This window comes from Durio zibethinus, chromosome 13, assembly GCF_047325235.1.
Source record: "Durio zibethinus cultivar Kanyao isolate XHJ-2024 chromosome 13, ASM4732523v1, whole genome shotgun sequence".
Taxonomy (NCBI): Eukaryota; Viridiplantae; Streptophyta; class Magnoliopsida; order Malvales; family Malvaceae; genus Durio; species Durio zibethinus.
The window spans coordinates 1547249-1569337 of NC_143174.1; the positions used below are offsets into that span (position 1 = coordinate 1547249).

Consider the following 22089-nt stretch of genomic DNA (forward strand, 5'->3'; position numbering starts at 1 on the left):
AAATATAAATTTTATTGATATTTAAATTTAATTAATAATTCTTAAACCTCATCCATCTGCACTGTGCGGAAAGTGCGGTGGAATCTGCTTTTGAGCAATTCAATTTAAACTCAAAGACTTTTTTGGGCTTAAATTTCTTTCCAACGTGAACTCTTTCATAAATGTCAGCAGCACTAAGTTGATGGCTTACTCCAAGGAATCCACGTTCTGGAGACTGGACCCAGAATCAAAGCAGAGAAGGTTAACAGAAGATAGTGGAGTAAGGAGGAGATAATTCAAGTCAATGTCTTTCTTGATCATCATCCATCTGTTCTTCAGGGAAATTTACTGGGGTTCTGGACTGCTCAGATTGGCACCAAAAGGACAACAACCTTTGCAGCCGACACAACGCTGCCAGCCGCTGTTTCTGAAAGCCTAGTCAAGAATGGAATGGTTAGATTGGCATTCTATTGGCTTGTAGGTTAGACTTTTGTTGTTTTAGGTAACTTGTCGGACTTCATAGACTTGTCAATTCAAGCTAATGCTACTTTGAACACATCTAGCAGTCACGCGAAGATTTCATCCGTCAAAGCACGTGCTCTTTCTTGCATAGACTGGTTTTATATAAGTATCTCCGTAGACCATTTCAAAATTTTCTCCTGTGATTTAAAAAAAAAAAAACCTACAAATTCTGTTGCTAAGAGATACAAACAGATGGCTATCCATAGCACATCAAAGGCCACTGGAAGAAATACAAAACATAGTCAAAGAAAAAAAAAAAAAGAAATTAAAGATTCACGACCACAGATGCAGCTTTCCTTCCAAATTATATTTACAACTACTTTTGAACAAAAATGAATTGGGGAGGGAAAGAAATTATCCTCCAAATGTTCAAGAACTAAAACATATTTCATACTGTGTGTTTGACTGAGGAGGCAAGAGGCATGTAAATTTCTTTCAGAATCACAAGCTGAAAATGCTTGTCACCAAGTTCTCACCAGCCCAGGTGTCCAATTTCTCCAATCTAACTTCCCAACTGATCTGTTTCTCAAGTTAATTAATTCTCTGATATCAAAAACCTTCTTCAGGTAATTGTGCCCTTGCTTCGTAGACTCGACCTCGGTCTCTACTTCACTTTCTTCCTTTACTTCTTCATTTTCACTAACTGACTGGGAGACAGCTTCATTTTGAGATAAAGTCTCACTAATAATGTTGCCTAGCGTCTCAACCACATCGCTCATTTTAGGGCGGGACTTTGGGTTTTTCGTCAGACATTTGTTTGCTAGGGATGCTAGTTTCTGAGCTGATTTCATGCAATACTGTCCTTCAATGCGAGGATCTACAATTAGGTGAAATTTCTTTGAATCTGATACATAAGGTCTCACCCATTCCAGGAGCTTCTGCTCGCTTCGAGGTAGATTTCTCTCTAGTGCTCGCCTTCCTGTGATGAGCTCGAATAGAACCACCCCAAAGCTCCAAACATCACTCTTAGCAGTTAGCCTGCCAGTTTGCACATACTCAGGGGCAGTATAACCTACTGTGCCCACAACCTTATAAACATTTTTGGAACAGTAAACAGGAAAAAAATTGATTGGTTAGCAACAGTTACAATCTATGTATCCAACTTAAAAGAACATTATGCTTGTATAGCTTAGACAAAGGTGATTAACTTACTATTGTCGAAACATGGCCAAATCCTTCAATAGGTCCTAGCCTAGCCAATCCAAAGTCCGAAAGCTTTGCATTAAAGTCATCATCTAGTAGAATATTTGATGTTTTAAAATCTCGAAATATTAGCTGCACATATCATAAAGCAAATCAAAATCATGAAGACAAACACACAATTCACATAGTTGACAGTAAAAAAAATAAAATAAAAAAGAATTCACACGGCAATCCAAGAGGATAGTACAGCAAAATCTATGCATGAAAATCATTTTGCTTTTGTCTTTAAAATAGTATACCTGAAAATCCATTTCTTCATGCAGGTAAGCCAAGCCCCGGGCAGCGTCTTGAGCAATTTTCAATCTTTTCACCCAAGGCAATGGCAATGGCAGCCGAGCCAACAGATGATCCTCCAAGCTTTTGTTACGCATCAGCTCATAGACCAGAAGTCTCTGAATCCCTCTCTCATCATCCTCCGCACAGTATCCCACCAACCTTACAAGATTTGGGTGCTTAACCACACCCAGAAAGTTCACTTCATTGATCCATTCCTTATGCCCCTGAATGCTAGCAAAGCAAAAACATCCAAATCCCTCGAGCTGTTAATAAGAAATACAACTATGCTTAATCCGTTCAACGTTTAAAGGAAAAAAAAAAAAAAAAAAAAAACAAAATTTACTAACTTGAAACCTAGCAAAACAAGAAATTATTATTGTGCCTGTGCAGTAAACAAATCATGTCATTAAAATTTATCATGTCAACGCACAAGGATTCATAACTTAATACTAACAACAAAATTTTCGAACATTATTACAAATTGTAATGATTTGACATTCCTTAATTTGAACCATTACATTATCATACGTATAGCTGACATTTTAAACACTAGGAAAACGATATCAAAAAAGACATGAAACTTATTCCATTTAAAATTTTGACAAAAATCATAAAACGTGTATTTATTTTATTATAAACAAAAATTATGACATGAAAATTTTCGTCTTTTATATGTATTTACACGAAATATACAGTCACCAAACATGAATCGTCAAGGCTAATTATGCAGTTCAAAAGCAAGATTAAGCTTCACATACTTACAATTAAATTGAACACAGAAAGTAAAAGTTAAACTTTTAAAACAGATAGGTACAAGAACGTAAATAGGAATAGCAAGAGGGGGCAACAAGGGACTATCCATGCCTGGAAACCGTGACGATTGAGCTGTTTGATGGCGACATCCAACTTTAAATCACGACCGTCGTTAGATTCATCAGGAACCTTAACGACACCTCTGTAAACGCACCCGAACCCTCCTTCACCAATCAAAAGAGCTCTACTGAACCCGCGGGTAGCTGATTTCAACTCCGCGAATGAGAACACGCGCAGATCGTTAGCTCGACGCTGAGTCAGAAACTCGCGGAAACTCACCGCCGAGTATTCGGATGCAAAGTCCCTAGTCGACTCACAGTCGAACTCAGAACGACGCATGTCGACGCTGCTTGATGCCACGCTTAACGACCTCGTCCACGTCACCTTCGACGACGACCTCGAAACGGCGCCACCGTCCTCTCCCCAATCTCGCCTCTCCCCGTTAGTAAAATAAAAACACTTCATAACTATACGAACTGCAGAGTTTGGAACAGGAGAGAAAAGATAGAGGTGATGAGGAGATCAACGAACTCGGATTGGTTAATAAAAAAACATTTTATTTGTTTTTTTTTTTTTATGTTAAAGTTTTGATTTCGATTTTGGGTTTGGTTTCCTTGTTTGGGGCGTTGTCGTTTTGGCAGAGATCAATTAAAGAAAGGGAAGAGATCACATGGCGATGGCAGATGGTGGGGATGAGTAGCAGAAGGGGAGGGAAAAGGTCGCGTTGTCCCATTCAGACAGGTTTGTTGAAGAGGTTTGGTTGGAATTTTATAGCGTTGACTTCTTGTTGTTGTTCCAGTTGGACTTTGTGGCGGGACAATTTGCTTTGGAAATGGATTACATTTTTTATTGTCATTTATTTTTCTATGTTGTATGTTGTATTATTGTATACTTGTATTTAGGGGTGAAATTTTTTGAGAAAATTAAAAAATAATTTGAAATTTTAGCGACCGGATTGATTTAGATCGGTTTTTCACTTAGTTTGGATTAAATTTAAATATTACATATGGTATATTAAATTTAGATAAAAAAACAAAAAAAAACAATGAATTGATTTATATATTTTTATTAGTTTTTATATTTTTTAAAAAATTTATAAATAAAATAATTATTTTTTATTTAAATTTATTTAAATTTATTAAAATAATAGGTAAAAAACAAAAAAAAAATTAAAAAACTAATAAATCGAATTAAACTAATAAAATTTAGTTCTGATCAAATCGATTTTAAAAAAGATTATTTCAGATTTAGATTAAATTTTAAAATTTTATAATATTAAACATTATTTAAAAAAATTGAACTGAATCTGATTTAATCCGAATTATTATCACCTCTACTTGTATTTATATTTTTGTTATTATAAAAATGTATTTTAAAAAATAATATGTTAAAATGTGAGTATTTTTTTTATTGAATTATTGTTTTTTAAAAAATAAAAATATATAAAATTTTTTATTTTATTTTATTATTATAAGTTTAATTTATATTTACTTTAATATTAGTATAAATATCAAAATTTTGAATGTTGAAAAAAAATATGATAGACTTAAATGATAAAGTAATGTGTGTGTATATATATATATATATATATATATATATATGTATATATAAAATCCTTATTTTCCATGGTTTATTAACTAATAGTAACAAATCAAATGGATTATGCACAAATTATAAGCTTAACAACACAATGCATTGTAATTGAAATTAATTAATTAATTTTAAATTTTAATCCAATTAATTTATATAATAATTTTAAAAAAATGAAACGAATAAAATAATAATAAAAAATCCGTGAGCTTTATCATTTTATTTAAATAAATCTTATACTTTTATCATATGTAAGTAAGTTCGTGAATTTTAATTTGAAACAAAAATAAGTCATTAACTTTTAAGTTATATCCAAATATGCTTTTAACATTTTATTTTTATCTAAATAAACTCTTAATATAAATTAATATTTTATTTAAAATAAGGTTTATTTAAATATGAATTAAATAATAAGAGTTTATTTGAGAATAATAAAAGTATATGAACTTATTTTAAGAAAATAGAAAAAATCAAATATATTTTTTAATATTTTAGCCAAATAAAATTTAATAAATTGAGAGTTCAAATCTTATACATATAGGCCATGTTTGATGCATAAGATGATAGATAAGATATGATGATAATTATCATATAATATGTTTAGTTTGTATACAAAGAAATGGATATGATTATAATGAAGACTAATTATCCTCTTAATATAAAATGATTCAATCTTCACAGAGTAAAAATAATTATTTTTAATTTATGAGATTGAATTTACATATTTTATTATATCATTAATAATTATATTAATAATTTAAATTATTTAAATTTTAAATAAATATAATTTTAATCAATAAATAAATGATCATATTATAATATTTGCAAGCATCATTCATGTTTAATACATAAAATGATGGATAAAATATGATGATAATTATCTTATATTGCATTTCATTTATATCTAAAGAAATTAATAAGATTATTAAGATGATTAATCATCTTGTTACTAATAGATGATTCAATCATTTCAAAGTGAAAATGATTATTTTTAATCAATAATATCGAACTTATATATTTTATTATACATTTAAAAATTATATCAATAATTTAAATCGTATAAATTTTAACAAAAATTTAACAAATAAATAAATTATCCTATCATAATCCTCATACATATCAAATACAAAACAAAATAACATTAGTTAATTATGTATTTAGTATTCTTATTATTAGGTTGAAAAAGTAAACCTTGTTTATTATTATTATTATTATTTGTCCAATTGAAAAAGTAAAACGTGTTCACTGGTTTGATAATTTTCCACAAATCTGGCAACGCCGCTGAACCAAAAAAATGTGTAATCGTTTAAAGTCATTTGCCAAATTGGGCGATTGGGTCCTTCGCCACTAAAAAAAAAGAAATTTATGACTTTTTCGGCATTTGGTCCACTCAGGCTGCCCAAAATTGATTTCTCTTACGTCTAACATAAAGAAAAGTATGTTGAAAATTTGTTGAGTATTGGTCCCAAGTTGAACTAATGCAGATATGATAATGTAAAACACCTATGATAAAAAAAAAAAATATAAAAATAATACGATTTAAAATTTTAATAAAATAAAAATATATATTTTATATTTTTAAATAATATAAATTACGACACATAATATTTATATAAAATATTATATAAATATATAAATTTTAATATTTTATACTATATGAATAGTAAGATTTACTATTAATACATATATTTCCTTCCTTAAAAGATATATTGAGACTAAATTATACTTCAAGAATATAGTATAATGCAATTTTTATAATTTAAAGGTTATTTGATAAATTAAATAAATTCAACAAAAATATTAAATTTTAAATTTTTAATTAAAAAAACTTAACTAGTAAATTTATGATATATAAGTTATTTGATATACTAAGTAATGAAAAATTATATATTAAAGTTTTTTTTTTTTATAAACAAGAGATAAAAATTTTAAAGTATTCTCATTAAGTATAAGTTAAAAGAGAAAGAATAAATAATTAAAAGAAAATAATAAAGATTAATGTAATTAAATCATATTTTAAAAAATAAAGTTGATTAAATATATTAAATAATTAAAAAAAAATTTAAAAATAAATTATCAAATGCATTGAAAAACAAAACTATTGAAAATTAAAATTTTTAATAGTTTCAAAATTTCAATAATTTATCAAACAAACCCCCAATAGTATTTATTAAATAAAAGAAAATAACCTCAAGGCAAACAATGCATCATTTAGATTTTGGATTACTCTAAAATTTTTCCTGCTAAAAAATTTAGATGATAATAGAACAAAAATTCCTTTTATTTTATTTTCTTTTTAATAAAATTTTGGTGGATATTTCACCAAAATTTGACTTTTTAGTAAACTCGACATTTATTGAAAATGATTGAAAAGGAAAAATAACTCCAAAAGCAAAATAATTATTTGCAGAAAATATGTAATTAATTTAAAATTTAATTCAATTTATATATACAATTAATTATTTTAAAAATGATTAATGTTATAAATGATTTTTAAATTTTTTTTAACTTTTAAAAATGTTACTTGGTGTTTAGTAACATAAGTTAATTAACATGATATTTAAGAAAACAAGTATGTAATAAATGTATTATCTACCATTAAATTTAACAAAAATAATGTATTAAATATAAATTTTTTCTTAAATAATATTTTAATTACCCTTACTGAATTTTTTTAAGATATAAAATTTAAAGTTTATTTGGTATATAAAATTATGATAGGATATTAATAGATGATATTATGAATAGAATTAAATTAAATAATGTCATTTTATTTTATATTTGATATGTATAAGAATTATGATAAAATAATTTTATTTATTGATCAAATTTTTTTAAATTTATATAATTTAAATTATTGATGTAAAATTTAAATGTATAATAAGATATATAAATTTAATCTCATAAATTAAAAATAATTGTCATCAATTAAAAAAATTAAATTATTTTATTTCAAAAATATAATTAATTTTCTTTGTAATTTTATCGTATTAGAGAGATCGAAAACAAAACTCCGGATGAAACTAGGACTCTGAATTTTGAACAATGGACAAGTAAATCAAATGATGTGAACAAATGATTAACAGGGGTATTTGAATTTGGAACCCTCTTTGAAAAGGGTTTCAAAATGAGTTTCAATCTGAAAATCCTCCATTTTCTTTTCAAAGCCTCTGCTTCAGCTAAGAGGGGCCGACACAATCAGGCAACGAATCAAGGCCTCAGGATTGTTACTACCTTCAGTTAAAAACTCCCCAAAGCTACCTTATCTGCTCTGCCTATTCTGGGTTTGGATATGTGACTTTGTGTGTCAAAACTGATTCTTTTTCACACCCAACTTTCCTAATTCTCCAACAGATTAACCTTATCCAAAGCCAAAATTAATATGATGTTTCTATCACTCTTCTTCTTCTGCTATCAATAATGTGGGTTGTTGCTTCACCATTTCTTAAGCCAATACTGCAACAAACCATATTTCAGATCAAAATCCTTTTAATTCTTGATTTGTTATTTTAATTCCAGTTTCCAATCACTCCAAAAATCTACCATCTCTATCCAAAAAAATAAAAAAAGAATGCATGAACCATTTTCATGCCAATTGTCAGCTTTTAGGATATCCATTCATCATGTTCCACGTGCTCATATGGAGCCCACCGATCATCCCTGCACTAACCAATCGCCTCTCTAACAACGACACCCCACCACTCACTCTTTGATCTTACCTGACGCCCCCCTCGATCGTCATCAAACCCATATCTTATCTCTAAATCGCGAGTATACCCTTTCTCTTACACTCGCGAAGACGTCTTCATTTTTATTTCCCGAGGAAAATTGAAACGACCAGTTTGTTACCAACATCCAATCGACAAAAAGAAGTGCGTTGTTTGCAGATGATGTAGTACAGTGTTTTTTCACAGATTTGCTGAGCGGGGCTCTCTCTCTTCCATTACTTTGTTTCTCCAAAAACCCTAGTGTTCAAGTTTTCTTCTTTTTCACGGTGGAAAGACGTGATCGGCTTTCAAGTTTTCCGTCATAGTTTCCTAGACAAGTTTTCGTCTTTATAAGGTAATGCTACTGATCGTTTGTTGCCTTTTCGGTTTTCGTTTTTTTTTTTTTAACTAAAGGTGACGCTTCTGCTTTACAAGTGTTAATGTTGTAGATATATATATATATATATATATATGTTTGCTCTGTTTGGCTTTAAAGAGAGAGTGAAGGAAAATAGTAAGGAAAATGTCGATGTAGAATGACCGTAATGTTTTGCTTTTCTTTTTTTAAAAAAAAAAAAAAATGTTTCAAGAAATTTCTGCTGTGCACATATTAGTTGTTATGTTTTATTTTCATTTGTTTCACTCCAAATTTTTCTGGTAACCAAACAATATGGTTTTCTCTATGGACACTTCTGAACGTGTCTGATATTTTGATGCTTGCAACGCATCGGAAAATGTGCGGAGCTTATCAAATACGATAAAAAGAAAGATAATTTTCGTGGATAATGACATAAAATAAAAACATTTTTTAAAAATTAGTTTAATATTTATAATATATCAAAAATATTTTTTATTGTCATATCATGTCGTGTCCTACTTGTATCGCATGTACTGGTATTACGTATGTGTGCTGTGCTTCATAGGCCTTCATATTGATCCTTTTTTTTTTTGCCGAAAGGTGACGTTCTGCTTTACACGTGTTATACATATATATGTGCTCTGTTTGGCTTTAACGAGAAAGTGAGGGAAAAAAAATGGAAAATGTCAATGTAGAATGACCGAATTTTTGTGCTTTTCTTTTTTTGAAAAAAAAAAAACAAAAAACGTTTCAAGCTTTTGCTGCTGTGTAGGTATTCTCTGTTTATTGTCTGTTTTGTTTTATTTTCATTGGTTTCTCTCCAAATTTTCCTGGTAACCAAACAGGGGTTGTTTTCATGTTGATTCTCTGTTTGCTTCGTTGCTTTTGTGTTCCTTGAGAAGTCCCAAAAGGTCAGTTGAAAGGGATCTGTGACATTAATATGTAACCTGATTTTTCTTTTATATACTTGTTTGAAATGAGAAGACAACTGAATTTAGGTTTGTAGATGCTTCATATGTTTCATGTGTACTATTTTCTAGATGCTTTGCTTGTATATGTTTCTGTTTTCTGAATATGGTGCCTTTTTTGTAATTTATGTATAAAGATATTATTTGATATACTGATAGTGAGATTTTTTAACTTTATAAGTAAGATTAAGACGGTGATATATATCTCACTTATTTTTGTAATTTAATTTTTTTATTTTTTTAAATACATTAAGGAACATGTGTTATCATTTTATCTCGTTTGTAGAGTTAAAATTTCACTGTTAGTATATTTAGTAATTTCTCTTATATATGTATTTGGTTTCTAAGAAACTGAGGCCTAGAAAGTAGAAATGGTTTGGACAGTTCCATGCTTTGCTTTTAGTATAAAACTTTTCACTTTCTTCTATTGTGTAATCTTTTGAAATCTGTTAAGGCTTTTAAGGAATTTTTTTCACTGTTATTATCTGTTTCTTTGGACTGTTTATTAAGGATATGTAATGCTTTAATTTTGAATATAAGGTTTTTACTTGCTAAGGGTTTTAAGGAATTATTAGACTTTGTCATTGTCCTGCATCATATCTGCATACACCTTCTAGTAGTTTACAAACTTAAAGATGTCTCTTTGTTATTTCTTTATGATCAGATGTTTGTTCATCCGTGGAAGGGCATCATTGCCAATATTCCAACAACAGTGCAAGATGGAAAGCATGTGGGGGAAAGTGGAAGGAAATTGCGGGAGGATTTGACAGAAAAAGGATTTAATCCATTGAGGGTTCAGCCTCTTTGGAACCGATATGGTCATTCAGGATTTGCCATCGTAGAGTTCAAGAAGGAGTGGGATGGCTTTAATAATGCCATCATGTTTGAGAAGAGCTTTGAAATGGAGCACTGTGGAAAGAAGGATTACAATTCATCCAGGAGGCAGAGAGACAAATTGTATGCATGGGTTGCTCGTGAAGATGACTTCCATTCAAGAGGACTGATTGGTGACTATCTTCGTAGGAATGGAGACCTGAAGACTGTTTCCAGCAAAGAAGCCGAAGATCAAAGGATGGCCTCAAAGCTGGTAGTAACCTTAAGCAACACCTTGGAGACCAAGAACCTACGACTTAAGGAAATGGAGAACAAATATAATGAGGTGAGTCAATCCATTAGTACGTTGATGGAGCAGAAAGATGAGATGATCAAAGCTTATAATGAAGGTATGCTACAATCTCAGTTTCTAAAATGGGTTTAAATTCAATTAATGCTATTCTAGCTAGTTGCTAATGGCTTATAGTATATGATGTGTAGAGTCTAAAAAGATGCAGCAGAATGCTCATGATCATTTTAAGAAGATTTCCTTAGAGCATGAGAGGATCGCACAGCATTTTTGTGATAAGAAAAGAGAATTAGAGCAGCGCGAGAAGGAATTGTTCCAACGAGAGGCTCAAAACGAGGCTGCGACAAAAAATCTTCAGCATGACAAGATGATGGTATGTAATGCTGCCTTGTTTTTTTTTTTTTCTTCTAGAATTTCTATTTGAACTTTTATCTAAACCATAATCTGTTCAAGGTGAACGAATTTACATGTATACTTTCAGTAGGATAAACAAAACAAATGATTTAGCAAACCTATCATTTTCCTTTATATTTGAGTATACTTTTTGTTGATTGTACTTTTGACTTGAATACCAAGAGCCAGGACATGATTAACTTTAGATTTTGCTTTCAAAATTAACTCCAAAGTTCCACCTTGTGTTCCTTTTATCTTGTGCATTAGTATAATCGATATGTTAAGAGTGTTAGCATCAGTATAACACTAATCAGAATATTTGAAAATTGTTTTGATATCTCAGAATGAGAGGGCAGCCTTTGAACAAAAGAAGATGGATGAAAGAATGTTAAAACTGGCAGAGGCGCAGAAGGTATATTTCCAGACTTCATATTGAGTGCTATTTAAAATAGTGGTTAACTGTGTAATAATTCTAGAAGCTTTTCATTCATCTTTTATTTACTTCCTATGTCAGAGAGAAAAGGAGAAACTTCACAGAAAAATCATTGAGCTAGAAAAGCAACTTGATACTAAACAAGCACTGGAGCTGGAGATACAGGGTTTGAGAGGGGCTTTACAAGTAATGCAACACATGGAAAGGGATGGAGACGCGGAAGGGAAGAGAAAGATGGAGGCAATTCAAGGAGAACTACAAGAGAAGGAAGAAGAAATGGGTGACTTGGAGGATCTTAATCAAGCTCTTATTATCAAGGAACGCAAAAGCAATGATGAATTACAGGATGCCCGAAAGGAGCTAATCATTGTAAGTATCTTTTAGATCCCACATTTTCGTTTTCTTTTCTTAGGATGTATACCAATTTTTGTGTTTGTCATGCTGGATCAGTTTAGTATGTATAAGATATTGGACAGTGCTAACGAGTAAGATACTCAATTAATGGTAGTTGCACATCCAATTAGATTGAGAACTTACATGCATCAACTTGCCTTGGACTTTTAGAGGAAGATAGGAGCTTTAGAAGTGTTTCTTACAGATATATATGGTGTGCATGAATTTTACCAGAGATTTATATTGCTGCTAGCCTTCTAGTTTCCATTTTTCCCCATATTCATTTCGAGCGCTTAAAATTTGTTACTATATTTTTTTAATCATGCTTGTAATCTGAATAACGTCTATGTGTAGAGACTAATTCCCTTGTTTCACAGACTTTTAAAGATGTTTCCACCCGTGCTTATATTGGTGTCAAGAGAATGGGAGAGCTGGACAGTAAATCCTTCCAGACCGCAGCCAAGAGAAAATACTCAGCTGTAGAAGCTGATGTGAAATCAGCAGAGCTATGTTCACTGTGGCAGGACTACCTTCGAGATCCTAGCTGGCATCCTTTTAAAATACTTACGGACAAGGAAGGAAATTCAAAGGTATTTGTCCTTATTTGCCAAATCTTCTGTCGGCACACATGCTTTCTAATAATCCAAATTTCCCCTCTGAGAAATGTTGCTTGCCCATCTTTATCTTCTTATCTTGTTCTCATGTTTGTTCAAGCTATAAAAACATAAATATGGTCAGTTCATCCAATACACCAAGTTGTCTTGCTCCTGTGGCATCCTTTTGTCTTAATGCAAATAACTTGCTTCCTTTTTACAACCCCATTGACCAAATTTTACGTGTAAATTGTGATTTTACAGGAAATACTTGATGAGGAAGATGAAAAATTGATTGCAGTTAAGACTGAGTTTGGTGATGAAGTATACACTGCTGTGACAATGGCCTTGGCACAGATGAATGAGTACAATCCAAGCGGTAGGTACATAGTACCAGAACTATGGAATTTCAATAAAGGGAGGAAGGCAACATTGACAGAGGGAGTGCAGCATTTATTGAAGCAGTGGAAACAGCATAAGCGAAGGAGACACTAAAATTTCTTCGTAATTTCATTTACTGAAGGAACATTTTGGAAGTCTTAAACAAACAATTGCAGCATAATTTGATTTAGGCTGACATGACTGGATGTACAGACTAAATTTTTGTTGAACAGCATGCCCAGATTTCTACCAAATCGAAATGAAATTGGGCTCGGAGATATATCTTGTGGACAGCTTCTATTGACTAACAGGGGCTTAGCATTTGGTTATGTTGTGATTATGCCCAATCTTTTGGGCTCTGAAACTAGCAGGCTGGAGATTCATAGAAAAAACCAAAGGTTATTTAAAAAAAAAAAAAAAAGAAAAAGCCAAAGGTTATGATTAGTTTTTCATTTTTTTATTTTGAAAAATACAGATTTGAATTCAATTATTTCCATTACTATTGAACGAAATAAGTCAGTTTTTAGCTTTTTTTTTTTTTTTTTTTTTCAATACCCATGTTACCATATCATAGCGCAAATCATTAGAGGAAGGATGATTAATCTCTCTCCCTAATCTCTGAAAATAATTTTATTAGCCAGGGAGCCCACTAGCCAGGGCCTAACCATGAAACCAAGCTGAAACAGGAGAAAGAATATTAGCACAAAGGAATCCAAAGCCCTAGTTTACTTTTCTTTTCCCTTATTTAATGTAAAATAGGAATCCAATGATCTTCCTCCCTCAAAATCAACCAAAAAAACAGAGAAAGAACAGCTTCTTCCTAACCCACATAGTACAGAGCATTAATAAAATAAAAAACCCAACCCCCACCGGGAATTGGCCCACACCCCATGTGCTCGAGTTTGGTTCAAGCAAATGCATTGGACCTTCTTCTTCTGATGTGACTCCCAAATACGGATTACAGAATTATTGGGAAAAAAGTTTAATCTTTCTTGTAACTTTCCTCTACTTGAAAGAAATAAAGGGTTTTTCTGGTTTCATGCATTGAGCAAGTCCAAAAAAAATCCTAGTATTCTAACTTCTTCACTGTGTGTAAAGTAAAGAGCTTCCTAGGCGACAAGTCCCTGGTTGAAATTTGTTTTCCCTTTAACGGATAGTTTTAGATTCCAATGAGATTGGAATTGGCTATTGGACCATACAAAGAGAGGAGAGGAGGATTGTGACACCCTACCCTGCAAAGAATTTTGCAAACAGGCTACTTGTTTGTCTGAACGTGTACGTAAATTTCAAACTTGAGATAAAACACGTAACTTTTTGTAGATGTTGATGCAATGTGAAGTGACATTGCCATGTTTTGCTTTAATGCTGATGATTTAAGCCATTGCAGGCGCTTCTCTCCTGTTAAAACATTGTTGTGTGAATAAAATCCCAATTGTGAAAAGAAAGAGGTGCTTGCTTTAAGAAACTTACAGGAAATTTCCCCCACTAAGTGGCAAGAGCTGGAAAGAGAATTATACCAGTGCTTTATAACAGTACTATAGTCCTTCATATCTACCCCAAATATATAGTCTTTCACTTCACTCAAAGTAGGAAATTTTGTAAAACCCTAGGGCTTCCTGCTCGAAGACAATTTGTTCTATTGCAATTTGCTTCAACAGGTTCAAAATGGGAAGCTTCATTGCCATAAACCCTGAAAATCTAGCATCCTCGGACTATCCCCAAGTAGGTGATTTCGTTCCAAATTAAGTGCAAATATCAAACACAATGAAACTAACTCTTTTTTTTTTTTTTTTTTCCATCAAGTTGAGTGAAGGGATTTATGTAACTCAAACATTGAAACAAAATCTACCACAGCTTGACAAAAATAGTTGATAAATGATAGTAGTAAGCATAAGAAACAAACCAAATATACATATATTTCAATTCAACTATATAAAGTTACTACAATACACTTTCCAAATATCTAACATAATAATCATGCAATAAGCTAGTAACCCTAAAATTTCATGTTTAGGCTGCGGGCTACATTTTTGTGCAGCCGCCTCAGTCCATCCCCTACACTTTTTCCCCCTCTTTCTCTCTTACCATTAAAATCAAAAGAGAACTTCACACAACAAAACAAAACCACCACTCCAAAAGACAGAACCAACCAAGAAAATAAAAAATACAACTCTTCACTTTTCCCCTTAGTTCAGAAGAAGCATCAAGTTGGAGCCATTAAGGGTAAAAATGGGGTTAACACCTTTTAACTGCTAACTTTTTAACTTATGGGGTTAATATTTTCTTTTTCATTTTTATTCTCAAATTTGTTCTTCATCCAAATCATGAAATCAAACTCTGAAATTCTTTCCGGTGAATGTTTGACCAAACTGCCAATTGGAGGGAACGATGTTCCAAGAGGTGGAAGTGCGCCTGTCACTCCCTGTGACCCTGAATGAGAGTGATTGACCAACCAAAAGAGCGTTTGACTGCCAGTTCTGACCCCAGTTTCGGCTCATGCTCATCCAACCAGTCCTTGATCCCTTCACGCTAACCTTCACGATATCCCCTGCACCAGCCACGTTGGTGATCAAAACCAAGTTGAAGTAACGGAAACCGTTGATTGTGAACCTGGTCCCTCCACTCTTCCGGCATGGCACCCTGCGTAATTAAACCAGTAGAACCATGAACCCCATTTCCCTTCTTTAACGAAAAAGCAATGTTAGCATGAAATCAGGACCTTGATTGTAGGTGTGGAACACAGATTTGGTGAACAAGACAATAACTAAGGTTGAAAAATAAAGAGTCTTAGGACATTGGGGACTGTAATGTCGCGTGTCTTGAGTTTGATGTTTGACTATTACTCCACTAGTACTACTACTAGAATGGAACTTGGAAAACAACCCCAACCTTTTCATATTACAATGTGTTAAATGTAATTCTGTCGTCCATTGAGAGTAAAGGGCTGATTTGGTAACTTAGCTACAATGTTAGAGACAAAGCGAGTAAGAACAAAGAAGGAAAAATTATTATAAAAGATATTTGGCACACGAAATCTTAGATTTAAAAAAAAAAAAAATCTCAAGAAAGTATGAATACAAAAGAAAATGTGATTTTTCATGGCAATAAAAGGGCTCCTAACTCTGCTAAAATCAGCTAACTAAATGCTCCTAACTAAATCGAGGGGAAATGAGAATTTTCATGGCCAATGCTAAGATCAGCTAAATGACTCGAAAACAACAAAAGGGCTCCTAACTAACTAGCCCTTTGAAGGACAGTTGGGTTAGTGAGTAAATGAGGAAAAATAAAGTGAGTAATTCCCTAACAAATGAAAAATAAATAGAGTTACCTACCCAAAAAAAGAGGTAACTATATCATTTTAAGCATTATTACTGGCTAATGTAGTTTTCTTGTTTCTATATGATAGTGTTAGACATAAAAAAATATTGTAGTGTGTAACAAGAAGAGAAAGAGCAGGGAACATGAAGGGAGACATAGCACATACCGGCGGTATGAAACGGGAACAATACCGGCACGGTACTCTGCAATCTTAAGGAACATAGGCATGGCAAGGTCAAAGTGAGGGCGTGGAGGGTTGCACCAGCCGCCATTGTCGTTTGGAAGAGCATAGTTAGGTGGGCAGAAGTTGGTTGCTGTGACGAAGATGGAAGGACTTCCTGAATGGCACCACCTTGGATCACTTGCACACTTGATCTCAAAGCAGGCACCGCAGCTTAAGCCATTGTTGAACAATGCAGTGCTCAATGCTGCCGTGTTAACTCCATACCCTTGGCTGTACAAGTTTCCATAGCCACAAGCTCCTCCTGCAACAATTATTAGAGAAAAATAAGATAATTAGTGGGGAATTTAAGGCAATGTAGCTGAGTTGTTGCTTAACTTTTGGTGGTTTTAAGCGTTTTGAGTTGGATTTTTGACAATGAGGGAAATTTCAGAGTCTCCCATTAATACAGGCTAGAAAGTTGCCCTGTTTTTTAGAACTTGGGCAGATTTGTAAGACATGGAACCCAAAATGTTGTCTTTGCTTGTAATCAGGTCAGAAAATTCCAAGGAAACAATGTAGCTGGTCAGCATGTGAAAGAGAAAAAGATTAAGAAGAAAAAGCAGAAGTCTTTGAGGTATTTTCTGAAAATGGGGGATGAAATGAGGTAAAAATAGGGCCTGAAGAGGGGTACATACCCATGGTGCCAGAAGCATCAGCACCTCCATAGAAGGTAGCATGGGCATTTTGCCATGAACCACCAGAGTAAACTCCTGGAATCCTTGCTTCACCCATCCACATTGAGGAGATAAAGAGCAAAATGCATACTCCACTCACCACAGCCATCTTTTTTTCCTTCTCCAACTACTTCTAGACTATGACTTAAAACTCTAAAATTCAACTCTTTTTTCCAATAAAGAGTGAAAGAGAAAGGGAGGTTCTGGTTGAGACTTAAAGGAGATGGAGGAAGGGTACTTATATAGCAGTGTCTATGGGAGCCAAAAGGCTCATTATTCAGAAAATTCAAACAAATCATCATTAATAATATTGCTTTTGTGTGAAACCACCAAACTGTTTCTACCAACTTATGTAAAAGAAGAAAGTTACAGTATATTTTTCTAAACTTATTGTGAGCATTTGTTTTACTATTAATCACCATTCACCTTGTCACACTTTTTTTTATTTGAATATAAATTTTTTGAATAACAGGTTTTATATACTAACTTATGAATCAAATAACAATTGAGTGTTAATTCAGATGATATCCTTATCAATTAAATTTTTAAAAAATATGAACTCAAAAAAAAATTTAAGCATGTAATATTATTTTTCTCCATTAATTAAGCAGATAAGGATGAAAATTAAAGATAGATTAATTTTTTTTAAAATATATGTACTTAAAATTTTTTTATATTGTTGAGATATAAGTAAAACAAAAATATTCTTTCTGTCTCATTTTCTCTATCTATATATATTTTTTTGAATTGTCCTAAAATAATTTATTTTTGAATATTTAAAAAATAATTATATATATATAATTATTTTTATGATTTTTTTTACTTTTTAATATTAAAAATCATGAAAATTTTATTTTATAAAAATTTTAAAATTTAATATTAAAAACATTAAAATAAAAAAATTTTAATTTCGTAAAAGTTAATATATGATAAATATTTAGAGACGGACAAAGTAACTCATTAAGGTTAAAAGCGAAAGAGGCTTAATCAAAATTAAAGACATCCGTAACCGTATGGAAAAAAAGGGCGTGATGAACAGCTGTGATTCGAGGACAAGATGGGACCCGTAAAAGATTGTACGGGGTATGAGATGGATCAAAGCTAAATCCCACTAAAATCCCAAAGAAACGAAAGCTTAAATCTAAGCCAACTATAAGACAGCAAAGCATCCAACGTGTGGATTGGGACCCACTTAATCCCGTAATCATCGGGCCATACAAACCGCCGGACTTTAATTGTAAGTGGGGGGCACAAACACGCAATCTTGAGCCACTCGCGCCCGCACTTGATTTCCACTCTCCACGCCATGTCGTTTTTCATCAACTTTCTTTTTCTTTAATCAACGTATGCATGTTTAGCTACGAGTTGTGTCAATTCATGCACTTTATTAGGTTACGAACGCATGAAATTACCTATAATTATTTCTTTTTTAAAGTATGTTTAAAAGTTGAATTTCGGCCAAAAGATTAGGTTAGGCATAAATTTTTTTTTTTACACCAAAGTTTATGATTAAACTTCGAAAAATTTCTATATCATTGAATTAATAATTTATTAGTTAATGACGATTTCATTGAAAAAAATAATTAGATTAAAAAAAATTTACAAGTTGATAATATAATTTTATTTAAATTATATATATTTATAAATATCGAGAATTGAATTTTATTTTTACAATAAATAATCTCTTAAGAAAAACGAATGAATTATTTAAGTGAAACCTATGTTTATAATTTTATTTTCGTATTTTTAAAAGATTAAGATACTGTTTTTTAAACATTCAAGTTTAGATAAATATACTTTCATTTTTCAAAGATGGTATGCTTATTTATTAAAGTAATTAGAGTCAAAGTATGACCAAATTTCAACTAATAGTTTGTTCAAATTGCATGTATTAAAGATTAATTTGGCATGTTTTGGTATGATACCAATTATAAGTAAGAAAGTTACCTCACTCAATTTGCTAACACATAAGGATTTGATGCGAACAACAGCAGGGGATCGGGCCTGACATTGGGTTCATCATCGCTTCTGATTAAAGCGTGCTTCTCACTCGCTTAGTCCCCGGCCCCTCCCCATATGATTGCTAACCATTTTATTTTTCTTGATTCATTTTGTTTTTCCCAAAAAGTCAAAATGTATGGAAAAGATTTACAAGAAAAAAAAAAAGAAAAGAAGAAAAAGCAATTAAATTCTTTATTGACTTTCTTTTTTTTTTTTGGTCAAAAAAGGGTTTATTAGGGTACTCAAAATATGGATTTTTTTTATGAAATGCACTTTTTTTTTTAATTTTTAAAAGGCAACTAAATATCATTTGAAAATACCAATTCCTTATTATAGAAACAAATAACTTTATGCTTTATCTCTTTCAATTCAAAACCATTTATACTATCATTTAATTTTACTAAAACTAGTTACTCTCAATTTCATTTTGATTGAAAATATCAAGTCTAGCTTAAATTATGGAGTTTGGAAGTGAAATTTAAGTTAAAGATCTTAAATTCAAATTTTAGTACTATTTATTTTTAAAAATAAAACGAAATAATGAAAAATAAAGTTCGAGCATTTGATTTTTTTAATATAAAAAAAGATATAATCTAAAAATAGGAAAAAAAATGTTGGAATTCAAACTTATGATTTATTGAATATATTATCTCTTAAAAATAATTATATGAACCAATTAAATTAAATCTTTGATTTAATAACCAAATATAGAAATTAGTTTAAAGTTGACCCTATTATACTATATACTTTATTTGTTATATATCATATTTTAAATATTTTCTTATGTCTACAACATTTGTCATAAATAACTTGTTAATTTGTCTTAATTAAGTCAAATCATTGTAAAAAGTGTTATTCTTAAAAAAAAAAAAAAAAAAGGTGTTTGGTGCGGGTTACTTTCCCCCTAATGTTTTTTGAAATCTTTCTATTTGTCCATTACCAATCTAAAGCATTTTACACTATATGCTTTTAAACCCATTTCCCTTGTCCTTATCTCCAATGTAAGATACCTTTAACTTTGTTAATTACTTTTTTTTTTTTTTTGATGTTTAGTTTTTGTAATTATATTTTTCTTGTGTATTAGTGTCTTTTTATCATATAATATGTATAAGATTATCAACTATTAATTATGATCATTAGAATTAATAGTCAAGCATTTTACTAATATAACATATGATAATTTACTCTGAAAATCTTTTCTTTAAATATTATTTTGCAAATCGAGGATTTAACTTGAATACATTGTGCTTATAAAACAATTAGAAAAGGCTAATTAATAACTGAAAATTAATCAAGAAAAAATTGCCACAAGTGTTAGCCTTTGGCATGCACTCCATTACCCATATAAAATTAGATTAATCAAATTAATTAAATTGGCAAATGTTACTAATGTAGAATATATAAAATTAGATTCTCTCTATCTTTTGTCACCTAAATTCTGAATTTAATTATTATTATTATTATTTTTCTGCCGTAAAACCAAGGAATATGATAATAATTGGGCAGACCAATCAAATTCAAGCAAATTAGGCTGTTTGATCCTAACCTTACATTACAATTGCATCCGACATGTGGTGCAGGAAAATCTTCAATTTCAAGTTTTTTTTTTTTATTAATTTTTAGTTTAAATACGTTTTAAAACCTTCAAGCTGGCAATTCTACCTAAAAATTTGAAAAATTTGTCTCAATCGTACACATTATTAACTAATTAATAAGATTGATGCAAGGGGTGAGTTGCCACTTTGTATTGAGTGGGAAAATAATAAAGTTTTAGGTCATCTGGGTCCAAACTGTTAACTAACACCATGAATTTTTAGGTCGGTTTATTCGGAAACATATTTGCTGCTTTAGCTGTCTTTGAATTTTCTTGCTTTTGGAGTCATCAATTCTCATTCCACAACCACCCAGCTTTACATAATGAGCTAAAATTAAATTCAATTTATATAATTATTTTTAAAAACTATCATTTAATAGATTTAAAATTTAAATTTAACATCGATAATTTTTTTTTTTCGAATTACGATCTGTTTATATATATATATATATATATTGTTTTGATTAGAAGATATAGCTTGGAAAGGGCGTTTGTCACATTCAAATATGTATGAGAAAGAGATGAAGGAAGAAGGAAAGGCCGTAAAGCTATTGGATTAGGAGTTGGGAATTTAGGATACTTGCTTTTGCTTTGTAGCAGCTGAGCTGAGAGACTTGAGAATGCATGTGGGCAAGAAGAAGGGTAACATGTGGGCTAAACGAGACTTGGCAAAGAGGACAAGTAAAATTTTGCCCCCCACATCTATCTTTGTCTTTGGTCCTTTCTCTCCATGTGATCTTCTCTTGTGAAAACAAAACCCCACTCGATGTGAACCCCAAAAAAAAAAAAAGAACTTAGCTATTTAATTAGCAATCTTTCTATGGCAAAATGTTTAACTGAGATGTTGATAGGTTGGTGTAAGGGATTAAAGTTTAAGATTTAAATGTAAAGTATTCAAGTTTGAAACTTTAATTTTTTTCGTTTGATAAGCGATTCGTAAGTTTAAAAAATATCATAAATCACATCGTGGGTTACAATTTGCTCTAGTTTTAAAAATGTTACTCCTAAATTTTTTTCGATAAAAATATATATATATATTTGACTGAACTTGTTTTTTTTTTCCCTATTTAATTGGGTTGAAATCTCGTTGGTGTTAATTTCAAATGCACTCAATGAAATTTTGTGAAATACAAATCTTATCCTGGTATTGAAAGTCTCAAATTTTCTTTATGAAAAAATTTGAGCGGTTAACAAGAGTAGAAATGCAGGCGGGTGCATTGATGATGCAAAAGACCGCATTATACAAATATTGAGGAGTTGGCTTGCAAAAGCCAACCTGAGGGACTGATTTTCAGGAGCAAAGTTTCACACTTTTGGAATAAACGAAAGGCTTTTACAGCCAGTTTGACTACATATCAGGTGGGGTTCGACAGGCTTGTCAGCCTAGTGGACATCTGATGTAGCTTAAAAATGGATTGTGTAGTCTATCATGGAAAACATAATTTGCCCCATTTTCAGCTTCTTTTTTGTGTTCACAAAAGAATAAGATAGATTCACAAGTTTCTCAGTTTAAAAACACCTTAGTATCACATATTCATTGCAAGTCT

At 31.2% G+C, this 22089-nt stretch overlaps 3 protein-coding genes across 8 annotated transcripts; 1 reads left to right on the forward strand and 2 right to left on the reverse strand.

Moving 5' to 3' along the window:
- Positions 1-677: 677 nt before the first annotated feature.
- On the reverse strand, positions 678-3532 carry LOC111303634 (serine/threonine-protein kinase PCRK2-like). 3 transcript variants are annotated; one of them, XM_022900030.2, is made up of 4 exons: positions 2845-3532; positions 1944-2204; positions 1654-1776; positions 678-1529 (listed from the first exon to the last, which is right to left on the reverse strand). In XM_022900030.2, exons 1-4 carry the CDS (start codon positions 3256-3258, stop codon positions 963-965), a joined length of 1365 nt encoding a protein of 454 aa, XP_022755765.2. In that variant the 5' UTR covers positions 3259-3532; the 3' UTR covers positions 678-962. The 3 variants fall into 3 exon arrangements, with proteins under 3 accessions (XP_022755765.2, XP_022755766.2, XP_022755764.2); XM_022900031.2 differs by having other exon boundaries at positions 1944-2211; XM_022900029.2 differs by having other exon boundaries at positions 1944-2243; positions 2845-3397.
- A 4124-nt stretch (positions 3533-7656) lies between these two features.
- Positions 7657-13061, forward strand: FDM4 (XH/XS domain-containing protein). 4 transcript variants are annotated; one of them, XM_089742612.1, is made up of 7 exons: positions 7657-8445; positions 10081-10639; positions 10731-10912; positions 11276-11344; positions 11447-11734; positions 12136-12348; positions 12616-13061. In XM_089742612.1, the coding sequence occupies exons 2-7, from the start codon at positions 10081-10083 to the stop codon at positions 12844-12846; spliced, it is 1542 nt and encodes a 513-aa protein (XP_089598738.1). In that variant the 5' UTR covers positions 7657-8445; the 3' UTR covers positions 12847-13061. The 4 variants fall into 4 exon arrangements, with proteins under 4 accessions (XP_089598738.1, XP_022755772.2, XP_022755771.2 ...); XM_022900037.2 differs by lacking the exon at positions 7657-8445 and adding an exon at positions 9105-9220; XM_022900036.2 differs by lacking the exon at positions 7657-8445 and adding an exon at positions 9107-9359.
- Positions 13062-14617: 1556 nt separating this feature from the next.
- LOC111303638 (expansin-A4-like) lies at positions 14618-17269 on the reverse strand. The gene is made up of 3 exons (XM_022900039.2): positions 16909-17269; positions 16217-16535; positions 14618-15372 (listed from the first exon to the last, which is right to left on the reverse strand). Exons 1-3 carry the CDS (start codon positions 17054-17056, stop codon positions 15063-15065), a joined length of 777 nt encoding a protein of 258 aa, XP_022755774.2. The 5' UTR covers positions 17057-17269; the 3' UTR covers positions 14618-15062.
- Between the last annotated feature and the right edge of the window lie 4820 nt (positions 17270-22089).

Excerpts from the sequence above, each read along its gene's own strand:
- LOC111303634 (XM_022900029.2), bottom strand. The coding sequence starts at position 3,258 with ATGAAGTGTTTTTATTTTACTAACGGGGAGAGGCGAGATTGGGGAGAG. Across the intron at positions 1,777-1,943 it reads ATGAAGAAATGGATTTTCAG|CTAATATTTCGAGATTTTAA; the intron begins GTATACTATTTT and ends TGATATGTGCAG. Across the intron at positions 1,530-1,653 it reads TTGGCCATGTTTCGACAATA|GTTGTGGGCACAGTAGGTTA; the intron begins GTAAGTTAATCA and ends AATGTTTATAAG.
- FDM4 (XM_022900035.2), top strand. The coding sequence starts at position 9,145 with ATGACCGAATTTTTGTGCTTTTCTTTTTTTGAAAAAAAAAAAACAAAA. Across the intron at positions 9,217-10,080 it reads TTTCAAGCTTTTGCTGCTGT|ATGTTTGTTCATCCGTGGAA; the intron begins GTAGGTATTCTC and ends CTTTATGATCAG. Across the intron at positions 11,735-12,135 it reads CCCGAAAGGAGCTAATCATT|ACTTTTAAAGATGTTTCCAC; the intron begins GTAAGTATCTTT and ends CTTGTTTCACAG.
- LOC111303638 (XM_022900039.2), bottom strand. The coding sequence starts at position 17,056 with ATGGCTGTGGTGAGTGGAGTATGCATTTTGCTCTTTATCTCCTCAATG. Across the intron at positions 16,536-16,908 it reads TGATGCTTCTGGCACCATGG|GAGGAGCTTGTGGCTATGGA; the intron begins GTATGTACCCCT and ends TAATTGTTGCAG. Across the intron at positions 15,373-16,216 it reads GTTCCCGTTTCATACCGCCG|GGTGCCATGCCGGAAGAGTG; the intron begins GTATGTGCTATG and ends TTAATTACGCAG.